General features: G+C 40.4%; 1 protein-coding gene across 1 annotated transcript in view; it reads right to left on the bottom strand.

The window, feature by feature from the left end:
• Window positions 1-936: 936 nt before the first annotated feature.
• SMIM31 (small integral membrane protein 31) overlaps window positions 937-12,079 on the bottom strand; it is a 49,381-nt gene continuing 38,238 nt past the window's right edge. The window contains exon 3 of the mRNA XM_054683975.1: window positions 937-3,646. Coding sequence (XP_054539950.1) covers window positions 3,543-3,646 — 104 coding nt within the window. The 3' untranslated portion in view covers window positions 937-3,542. The remainder of the gene's footprint in view (window positions 3,647-12,079) is intronic.

The raw sequence follows: 12,079 nt of genomic DNA, 5'->3' as shown, positions 1-12,079 counted from the left end.
TTAGAGTTCAAAGAAAATGTTTATTTCTTAGATCCTTCTATTGAAAGAAACATAAGGTGTCTATATCTGTATATCTATAATAAAATTCAGAAGGCAAGTATATATTTAAATCTATATTAACTGCACACATAAAAACAGAAGGTATTTGTGATGGGTAAATTTCAAAAGGTCTGAGAGTTGTAATAAACACTCCAAACTTCATATACTTATCCAAACTCCTTCATCAAGAAACCGGGTGGGTTGCTATGAGAACAGGATTTCTTAAGAAAATTCCTACACCTTCTAGTTTCTGTAAAACTCAGAACTTTCTCACTCAATTTACTATTGCTCTGATTGCAAATCAAAAATAATAGAACACTTGAAGTAAAAGATGGTAAGTTTGTTACTACATTGAAAAAAATATTTTATGCTGGATGAGAATACCGTTGAATAAATATCTCAGTTACTTATCTGAGATAGTTTGTCTATCCTTATAGGCAGACATGAATGGCAGAAATCCTATGTTCAGTATGTCTCTGTTATACGGTTGCTTTTGAAGCACTTTTTTTTTTTTTTTTAGACAGAGTCTCACTGTGTTGCCCAGGCTGGAGTACAGTGGCAAAATGTCTGCTCACTGCAAGCTCTGCCTCCTGGCTTCAAGCAATTCTTGTGCCTCAGTCATCCAAGTAGCTGGGACTACAGGCACGGGCTACTACGCCCAGCTAATTTTTGTATTTTTAGAGACAGAGTTTCACCATGTTGGCCAGGCTAGTCTTGAATTTCTGGCCTCAAGTGACCCACCTGACTCGGCCTCCCTAAGTGCTGGGATTATAGGCGTGAGTCACTGCGCCCCGCCTTCTGAAGCATTTTGGATGGCTTTGGTAGATTGGTTATGCTTTGGGTAACAAAATAATAGCCTGGGGTTTTGGCAGTTATTTCTTTTCTTTTCTTTTTTTTGAAATGGAGTTTTGCATTTGCTCCCCAGGCTGGAGAGCAATGGCGCAATCTTGGCTCACTACAACCTCCGCCTCCCAGGTTCAAGTGATTCTCCTGCCTCAGCCTCCTGAGTAGCTAGGATTACAGGCATGGACCACCACGCCTGGCTAATTTTTGTATTTTTAGTAGAGAGGAGGTTTCACCATCTTGGCAAGGCTGGTCTCTAACTCTTGACCTCAGGTGATCCACCCACCTCGGCTTCACAAAGTGCTGGGATTTCAGACGTGAGCCACCACGCTCAGCCTTTTGCAGCTATTTCATAAACATGTTAGGGAGATTTTATTTTACATGTCCTCTTTAACATCTAACTTGACAGGTTTTTAAAATTTTTTATTTTTTGAGATAGGGTCTTCTCTTTCACCCAGGCTGGAGCTCACTGCAGCCTCAAACTCCCAGGCTCAAGCGATCCTCCTGCCTCAGCCTTGTGAGTAGCTTGGACTATAAGCATGCCCACGGCGCCTGGCTGACCTGACAATATTCCTAATTGTGAAGTGCCTCCCATTTCCAGTCAATGCAGTAATATACGTAAGATGGGCTAAGGGAGTGAATGGAGCCTCATCCAAGTATTTGAAACCATGTTGTTGATTTTTCTGCTTTTCTGAAAAAACGTATCAGTAAACTTAAAAGTCCAAATGTCCCAAAATGCTTTCCAATAATAATAGGTAGCGTTATTCAGCAACGATCCTAGGCACTGAGTTACACATTTTACTTATACTATCTCTCATCCATTTGTCAACCCAGCAAAGATTTTTTAAAATGCTCATTTTTTCAGAGAGAACACCAAGGCTCAGAGAAATTAAGTACTTTGCCCAAGGTCATATAATAAGGAAAGGTTGGAGCAGACTCAAACCCAGATCTGCTCATCTCCAAAGCCCATTCTCTGTCCTCTCTAACTTAGTGAGCCCTTTTAAATGTTTAGTACTCTGACCTGGGTGACTACTTGGTTAACTTTGTAAGCATTCTGTTTACACTAGTATGCCTATCTCTGTATGGCAGAAAGCCATCTTTATTGAATCTTTCTTGAAAGTGAGCAGTAAGGGGTAAGTACAGATAAAGGGAGTCTCTCACATGACTGAAACTCTGTGGCAATGGAGACCTGAGCTATGATTCTTATGAGATGCAGGTAGGTATCTTTGGTTGTATCGTGGATTCCTTCCTGCCACGATAATGCTGCCAGCATTGATTGTGATGGTTTAATGTTTGTAAGAGTTATAAATAATAGGCCAGGCATGGTGGCTCATGCGTGTAATCCCAGTGCTTTGGGAGGCTAAGGCAGAGGATCGCTTGAGTCCAGGATTTGGAGACCAGCCTAGGCAACATAGAGAGGCCTTGGTTCTACAAACAATTACAAAAATTAGCTGGCTGTGATGACACATGCTTGTAGTCACAGGTACTTGGGAGGCTGAAGCAAGAGGATCACCTGAGCCCAGGAACTCAAGGTTGCAGTGAGCTATGATTACACCACTGCACTCCAGCCTCGGTGACAAAGCGAGACCCTCTCTCTCTCTTTTTTTTTTTTTTCTTTTGAGACAGAGTCTTGCTCTGTCGCCCAGGCTGGAGTGCAGTGGCATGATCTCAGCTCATTGCAACCTCCACCTTCCGGGTTCACACCATTCTCCTGCCTCAGCTTCCCGAGAAGATGGGACTACAGGCGCCTGCCACCACGCTCGGCTAATTTTTTGTATTTTTAGTAGAGACGGAGTTTCACCGTGTTAGCCAGGAGAGTCTCAATCTCCTGACCTCGTGATCTGCCCACCTCGGCCTCCCAAAGTGCTGGAATTACAGGCGTGAGTCACTGCACCCAGCCTCTCTCTCAAATTAAAAAAAAAATTATAAATAACAGAAAACTTTCAACTTTTAGGATGAATAAAGGACACAGAATGACAATTTTTCCTGGATGCTTACACATTAAGGATTTACATAGTATTGGGACGAGACATTTACAAACACTCATGTCTCTGTAAACCATATTGCTTCAGAAAACGTAGACATTTGTGTTTTAAAGCCTACTGAGGCAATGCTAATATTTCCATTGAATGTAAACCTTTCAAAATTTCTTCTGTAAAGCTGAAAAAATATATAGTGTTTTTTCCCTCTTTCACCTATTTCAGATACGGAAGCAATAACACAGTTACTTAGAGCTTTTCATTATCATTTGTTAGGAGAATTAAGACAAAAATTATCATGTGTGTTGCAGGACCAAAAAAAGTGATTAAATTTTTTGTTTGTTTGCTTATCTTACCAAATTGTAACACATGTAGTTTTCTTCTTTCTCTGTGTTCTATTTTATTAGTGTAACCACTTTGGCCTTTTTTTTTTTTTGTATAATCAATTGCAGCTAGAATGGTATATGGTTCTTAATAGATATTTTGGATAATGCTGAGTCCCAGAAATGTTGTGAAGCCTTTCCCGAGTATTGAGTTCATTAATGGTTATTATCATCGTGTTTAATCAGTAAGTGATTTTAACTTTCTTCATTATCCCCTCCTCTTGTTTAACTGTGGATAAGTAGTTCCCATGGATTGCTTCCTCTGTCTTCTTAGCGAGAAATATCGGTGGCTATGAGATCATAGCTCAACAGCTTCAATTCTATGCTCTTCCTCTGAGCAATTTTTCTTCTTTTCAGACTTTTTCCTTTTCTTTTCCCTTCCCTTTTTTTCATGTTCTTCCTCTGCAATAAAAAAGAATTTAGAAAAAAGAATGTAAATACACCATTTGGAAAAAGTAGAAATTAACTTCGGTTATAAGAAGACTTGGGTGCTCACTAATGTAACTTTTCCTGTTGGCTAGGAAAGGGATTACACCTAGCGAAAGGAGACAGAGCAAGGATGAGAGGACATTTGCCCACTGAGAAGAGACTAGTGAACACTCGTTTCTTCCTAGGTAATGTTTTGGTTCAGTATTGCAAAGGCTAATGACATCTTTTGTAAGGTGTGAACTGCCTCTGAACTAAGAGGCATTAAGATGATGAGCAGAAAGAGCACTAAGATTGATGTTAAAATTAATGGCATGTGAGAAACATGTCACATATAAAGAGAGAGAAAGCTGCAGAGGGCTGGGTGCTCAAGACAACTTGTGATAGATTTTGGGAGGCCACTGTCCACAGACTGGGATCCATAAGCCTGAGGGGCATTGTCACTTGGTCTGGTAACCCATCTCAGTCTGTTCTGGGGTCCCTGGACCTACTGTGTGAGATATCAAGATACCATTTCTTAGGCACTAGTTAATATTTCCTGAAATAAATATGTTAAACAGTCCAGGTGCGATGGATCATGCCTGTAATTCCAGCACTTTGGGAGGCTGAGGTGGGCAGATTACTTGAACCCAGGAGTTCAAAACCAGCCCGGCCAACAGGGCGAAATCCCATCTCTACTAAAAATTAAAAAATTAGGCATGGTGGCGCGTCTGTAATACCAGCTACTCAGGGGGCTGAGGCAGGATAATTGCTTGAAACTGGGAGGTGGAGATTGCAGAGAGCTGAGATAGCACCACTGTACTCCAGCCTCGACAAAGAGAGACTTTGTCAAAAAAAAAAGAAAAAGAAAAAAATAAGTTAAACACCCTTTAAATGTAATTATGACTGTCCTCTGGAACCTCAAGAAATCTAGGCTAAAGCATTCCCTAGGCAAGAGAAGTAGTGAAGAGCTGAGGAAAACTACTAAACTAAAAGGCTCAGATTTTCTTTACTCTTTGCCACTAGTTTGCAGAATGATCTCTCATAAACATTTGATTTCTCTGGTTCTGTTTTCTAAATGTTTTAAAGGGGTTGTGTTGGGTGAGCCTTAAAGCACCTTATGGCTTTGAAATTTTACTTCTATCTACTTTGATTGCACGTACTGTCCATTTATATTATTAGTCCTGATGTCAATTAGCACCACTTATCTTCAATCATTCATTCACTCATTCATTCAGCAATTCTTACTGAGCACACACCATGCTTCAGACTGTGTTTTAAATGCTTGGGATACATCAGTGAATAAAACTGACAAAGATCACTGCGTTTAGTGATGGTTAATTTTTTGTGTCAACTTGAGTGGGCCATGGGTGCCCAGATTAAACATTGTTTCTGGGTGTATCTGTCAGGGTGTTTCTGGGTGAGATTAGCATTTGAATTGGTGGACTCAGTAAAGCAGATGGCCTTCCCCATGTGAATGGGTTTCATTCAACCTGTTGAGGGCCTGAATAGAACAAAAGGTTAAGGAAGGAGGAATTCCTCCTGTTTTTCCTGCCTCACTTCTTGAGCTGGGGATCTCATCTCAGATATTCTTCTGCCCTGTATTAGGCTGTTCTTTCCATCGCTGTTAAAAAAAAATCCCTCAGACTGGCTAATTTATGTTTATGTTTATTTTATTTATTTATTTATTATTTTTTTGAGATGGGGGCTTGCTCTGTTGCCCAGGCTGGAGTGCAGTGGCGTGATCTTGGCTCACTGCAGCCTTGAACTCCTGGACTCAAGCGATCCTCCCACCTCAGCCTCTTAAGTAGCTGGGATTACAGGTATGTGCCACCATACCCAGCTAATTTTTGTAGTTTTGGAGGGATGGGGTTTTGTTATGTTGCCCAGGCTGGTCTTGAACTCCCGAGTTCAAGGGATCCACCCTCCTTGGCCTCCTAAAGTTCTGGGATTATAGACGTGAGCCACCATGCCCAGAGACTGGGTAATTTATAAAGAAAAGAGGTTTAAGTAGCTCATGCTTCTGCAGGCTGCCCAAGCATGGCACCAGCATCTGCTCAGCTTCCAGGGAGGCCTCAGGGAGCTTTTACTCATGGCAGAAGGTGAAATGGGAGCAGACACTTCACATGGTGAAAGCAGGAACAAGAGAGTGAGGGGGAAGATGCCACACACTTTAAACAGTGGGACTTCATGAGAACCTACTCCCTATCACAAGGACAGCACCAAGGGGATGGTGCTAAACCATTCATGAGAAATTCACCCCCATGATCCAATCACCCCCCCCACCAGGCCCCACCTTCAACAATGGGGATTACAATTCAACATGAGATTTAGAGGGGACAACATCCAAACAATATCATGCCCTCAGACTGCAGTTTACATCACTGACTCTCCTGGTTCTCAGGTCTTCGGACTTAAATGGAATTATACCATCAGCTTTTGTGGATCTCCAGCTTGCAGATAGTAGATCATGGAATTTCTCAGTCTCCATAATCCCCTAAGTCAATTTCTCATAGTAAGTCTCCTTTAAAAATCATTATATCAGGCCAGGCGTGGTGGCTCATGCCTGTAATCCCAGCACTTTGGGAGGCTGAGGTGGGCGGATCACGAGGTCAGGAGATCAAGACCATCCTGGTTAACATGGTGAAACCCCATCTCTACTAAAAAAAAAAAAATACAAAATATTAACTGGGCTTGGTGGTGGGCGCCTGTAGTCCCAGCTACTCAGGAGGCTGAGGCAGGAGAATGGCGTGAACCCAGGAGGCGGAGCTTGCAGTGAGCTGAGATCGAGCCATTGCACTCCACACTGGGCGACAGAGCGAGACTCCGTCTCAAAAAAATAAAAAAATAAAAAAATAAAAATCATTATATCAAAAAGATACCTATACTCATATGTTTATCGCAACAATGATCACAATAGCAAAGATATGGAATTAAACCTAAGTGTCCATCAATGGATAATTGGATAAAGAAAATGTGGTATGTATTATACACCATGGACTACTTAGCCCATAAAAAAGAATGAAATCATGTCTTTTGCAGCAACATGGATGGAACTGGAGGCCATTATCCTAGGTGAACTAACTGACAAACAGAAAGACAAATACTGTGTGTTCTCACTTACAGGTGAGAGATAATCAATAGGTACAAATGAACATTCAGAGTGGAGTAATAGACATTAGGGACAACAAAAGGTGGGAGGGTGGGAGAGTAGTGAGGGTTGAAAATTACCTATTGGGTATAATGTTGACTATTTGGGTAATGGGTACACTAAAAGCCCAGATTTCACCACTGTGCAGTATATGCATGTAAGAAATTTGCACTTTAGGCCAGGCGCGGTGGCTCACACCTGTAATCCCAGCACTTTGGGGGCCTAGGCGGGCTGATCACCTGAGGTCAGGAGTTCAAGACTAGCCTGGCTAAAATGGTGAAACCTCATCTCTATTAAAAATACAAAAATTGGCCGGGCATGGTGGCACACACCTGTAGTTCCAGCCACTCCGGAGGCTGAGGCAGGAGAATTGCTTGAACCTGGGAGACCGATGTTTCAGTGAGCCAAGATCACGCCACTGCACTCCAGCCTGGCTGACAGAGTGAGACTCTGTCTCAAAAAAAAAAAAGAAAAGAAAAGAAATCTGCACTTTACTCTCTAAATACATACATACATATATATATACATGTCCTTTTGTATCTGTGTTTATATCTATATTCTATTGGTCTGTGTTTCTGTAAACCTTGACTAATATACTCTTTCTTCTCGTATCCCCAAGTTTACCTTCTTGCAGGCAGAGATAGACAATAAATAACAAAATATAATAAAGAAGAAAATGTATGGCATGTTAGCATGCACGATATAAAAAAAAAACAACTTTGCAAGGAGGATCAGGAATACTGAGGTAAAGAGGAGATTGAAATTTAAATGATGTGGTGAGCATAAAGCTTATTAAGAAGGCGACATTGAGTAAGTACTTGAGGGAGATGAGGAGTGATGTATGTGAATATTATTAACTAAAAGAGTCGTCCAAGCAATGACAGCAGCCAGTAGAACAACCTAAAGCAGGAACCCCTCTGTGTATTTCAGAAACAGCTGGAAGAACAGTGTAGTCAAGGGTCTTAGAGACAGATACGGAAAAGAAGATCAAGAGGCTGGGTGGAAGACGTTTGGCTCTGTTAGTCATTGTAGGAATTTTGGCTATTGGTCTAAATGAAATAGCCTCATTACAAGATTTTGAGCCATTGAATGATATGATCAATTATTGCCATACTCTGGGGTGAGAGATGATGGTGGCTTGGATCAGGGTGGTGGCAGTGGAAGTTTAAGGAATGTAATCAAATTCTGGGTGTATTTTGAAGCTACAGCCAACAAGATTTGCTGACAGTTTGGATATGGGTTATGAGAGAAAGAGGTTTGTCTTGAGCCACTGGAAAGATGGAGTTGCCAACAACTTTGAAGGGAAGGTGGTGGGTGGATGAGGTTTTGGAAGCAAGATCAGGAATTAAGTTTAGATTTGACTTTGAAGTAGGCATGCTGAGCAGAAAAGAGGTCTAGGCTAGAGATACAAATTTGTGACTCATCAGTTTACAGATGTTGTTTAAAGCCAAAGTAACAAGGTAAAAGCGATCCCCAAGGGAATGTGTACAGATAGAGAGGAAGTGGAAGGACTGAGTCCCAGGCACTCCAGCATTAGGGGAAACCTGCAAAGGAGGCACACAAGGACTGATAGGGGAGGTAGAGGGGGAACCAAGAGGTGTATATCTACTCATTTCTCATTATTGAAGGAATTCAGATTTAAAATCATCACCGCAGTAACATTTTCGGCAGTTGTGAATAAATTAAGTTTGCAAACTGAAGAAAAAGAACAGAATGAGAAGTGATGCTGCAGAATTTATTTTACACATGGTGGTTTGAACACCACCCGGCCAATAGAATTAGTGCATCTCCTGATGGGCTAGTTGAGGATTTTTCAGAGGAAATGGTTCAAGTTCGCTTATATTTTGGGTAAGCAAATTCAAGCATTAAAGTAGTTCTAAGCCCACTGAGAATTAGCCCATAAGCTGGATACTTCTGTAAATTTATGATAACAGAGTTGCCACCCTCTCAGAGTCTTTTGAGGATGTCAGCAAGGAGTGAAGGTGGGGGTTTCTCTGTAGTGTCTGGTGACCTGTAATCAGAAGCCGAATGGAGGGAACTGAGATATTGCACCTCACTAGACTGTGCTTTCTTGGAGGGCAGAGGTTGTGCTTTAGTCACCTTTATACTATGCAGCCCCGGCATATTGTAAGCAATTAGTAAACAGTTATTAAATGCATTATTAACTGATTATAATTAACACTTGATTTCTTACAACATGGCAGGCCTTGGAAATATGAAAATGACTAAAAAATACAATCTTTATTTATTTATTAAACATTTGCTCTTCCCAACAACTCTGTGAAGTAGGGTTATATTCAATTATCTTATATTTGCTTATATTCAATTATCTTACTCTAACGAATTAGGATTCTTCTTTTTTTTTTTTTTTTTTTTTGAGATAGAGTATCTCTCTGTCACCAGGCTGGAGTACAGTGGCGTGATCTCGCCTCACTGCAACCTCTCCGCCTCCCAGGTTCAAGTGATTCTCCTGCCTCAGCCTCCAGAGTAGCTGGGATTACAGGCGACCACCACCACACCTGGCTAATTTTTGTATTTTTAATAGACACAGGGTTTTGCCATGTTGGCCAGGCTGGCCTCGAACTCCTGACCTCAGGTGATCCACCAGCCTTGGCCTCCCAAAGTGCTGGGATTACAGGTGTGAGCCATGGCACCTGGCTCCTGTGAAGTAGCTCTTATTAACCCTTTGTTATAGGTGGACAAAACTGAGGCTCAGTGATATTAAGCTAATTTATCCAAGGAGTCAGAAGCAAATTTGAGATTTGAATGCAGAACTTTCTGATTCAAAGTCATGATACAATGTTGCCTTCATTAAAATTAAATTTTGTACAATTATGTAGCCAAATTTAGAACTTGCAGTGTAAAAATAGAGATTTATTAATATTAAGTGAGAGTACAATTTTATTTTCTCATTGCAAAGTATGTAAAGTAAGAAGTGAAAGTTATTCTTTTCTAATTCCACTCATTAGAGTTCATGTTAAGAGGCAATAGTTCATTATATATACATTTCCAGATTAAAAAAAATATTTTTTTAAAAAATATTTTTATACTTTCTCTTCCTCTCTGTGTATCTCTATAAGATATATTCATTTATTTTAGTTTTTTAAAATTATTATTATTATTATTATTATTATTTTTTGAGACGGAGTCTTGCTTTGTTGCCAGGCTGGAGTGCAGTGGCCTGATCTCAGCTCACTGCAACCTCCACTTCCTGGGTTCAAGCGACTCTCCTGCCTCAGCCTCCTGAGTAGCTGGGACTACAGGCGCACGCCACCATGCCCAGCTAATTTTTGTATTTTTAGTAGAGACAGGGTTTCACCACGTTGGCCAGGATGGTCTTGATCTCTTGACCTTGTGATCCACCCGCCTTGGCCTCCCAAAGTGCTGGGATTACAGGTGTGAGCCACTGCGTCTGGCCCTATTTTAGTTTTTAAACAAAAATGTGGTTGTACTATACATATTGTTCTGTATGTTGTTTTTTTACACTAAAGATTGTGGAAATTTCCCCACATATACGTCTACTTTTCTTCCTCTTTCTTCTTCTTCTTCTTTTTTCTTCTGAGACAGGGTCTCATTCTGTCACCCAGACTGGAGTGCAGTGGCACAATCATTCATGGCTCACTGAAGGCTCAACCTCCTGGGCTGAAGTGATCCTCCCACTTCAGCCTCCCAAATAGCTGGAACTACAGGTGTGCACCACTGCTACCAACTAAATTTTAAAAATTTTTTGTAGAGATGGGGTTTCCTTATGTTGTCCAGGCTGGTCTGGAACTCCTGGGCTCAAATGATCCACCTGCCTTGGCCTCCCAAAATGCTGGGGTTACAGACGTGAGCCACTGTGCCTGGCAGGTTGCCTTTTCAACCTGTTGATTGTGGCTTTCGATGCACAAGTCTTTAAGTTTGATATAGTTTATATCATTTATTTATAAGTATTTATATTTACTTTTGTTTGTTCTTACTTTTGGTTGCATATGCTTTTGGTGTCATAGCCAAGAAATCATTGCCAAGTCAAATGCTACGATGCTTTTCTCATGTTTTATTCCAGAAGTTTTATATTTTTGAGTCTTATGTTTAGATCTTTAACCCATTTTGAGTTAATTTATATATATGATGTGTTATAGACTGAATGTTTCTGTCCCACTTAGCCCCAAATTCAGATGCTGAAGCCCTAACCCCTAGTGTGTGTGTTTTGAGATGGAACCTCTAAGGAAGTCATTGAGGTTCAATGAGGTCATAAGGATGGGGCTCAGGTCTAATAGAATTAGTATCCTTATAAGGTGAGACACCAGAGATCTTGCTCTTTCTCCCTGCATTCACACAAAGAAGAAATCATGTAAGCAAACAGCGATATAGTGGCTGCCTACAAGCCAAGAGAAGCAGTCTCAGAATAAAACCTACTTGACCAGTACCTTGATCTTGGACTTCCCAGCCTCCAGAACTGTAAAAAATAAATTTTTATTGTATAAGCCATCTAGTCTAAGGTATTTTATTATGGCAGATTAATACCTGGTGTAAGACGAAGGTCCAACTTCATTCTTTTGTATGTGGATATCTAGTTTTTTTGTTTTGTAATTTCAACTTTTATTTTAGATTCAGGGGTTACAAACACAGGTTTGTTACCTGAGTTATTGTGGGATACCGAGGTTTGGAATACAAATGATTCTGTCACCCAGATAGTGAGCCTCGTGCTCAATAATTAGTTTTTCAACCCTTCTTTTCTCCCTCCTCACTCCGTTAGTCTCCAGTATCTATTGTTGTCCATGTTTATATTCATGAGTACCCAATATTTGGCTTCAGCTTATAAGAGAGAACATAATGGCATTTTATTTCCTGTTCCTGTGTATATTTGCTTAATGTAATGACCTCCAGTGTTAGCCATATTGCTGCAAAGAACATGATTTTGTTCTTTTTTTATGGCTGCATAGTATTCCATGGTATTCAGTTTTCTCAACACCTGTTGTTGAAGAGGTGACCCTTTTGAAATTGAATGAGCTCTTTATTCTAATCCATTGGTATGTTTTTTTCTATTTTTATGCCAGTGCTACACTGTATTGATTACTGTGGCTTTGTAATGTTTTGAAATCAGGAAATATGAGTCTTCCAACTTTGCTCTTATTTTTCAAAATTGTTTTGACTAGGGTGCCTTGAGATTCTATATGAATTTTATGATAAATTTTTTTATTTCTGCAAAAAAAGTTATTGAATTTTGGTAGCAACTTTGTTGAATCTGTAGAAAACTTTGAATGGTATTTGGATTTTTATGTGTACTGAAGTGGTCT

This window comes from Pan troglodytes, chromosome 3 (genome assembly GCF_028858775.2).
Source record: "Pan troglodytes isolate AG18354 chromosome 3, NHGRI_mPanTro3-v2.0_pri, whole genome shotgun sequence".
Taxonomy (NCBI): Eukaryota; Metazoa; Chordata; class Mammalia; order Primates; family Hominidae; genus Pan; species Pan troglodytes.
The sequence above is the reverse complement of the archived record's forward strand: the minus strand, read 5'-3'. Positions and strand labels throughout refer to the sequence as shown.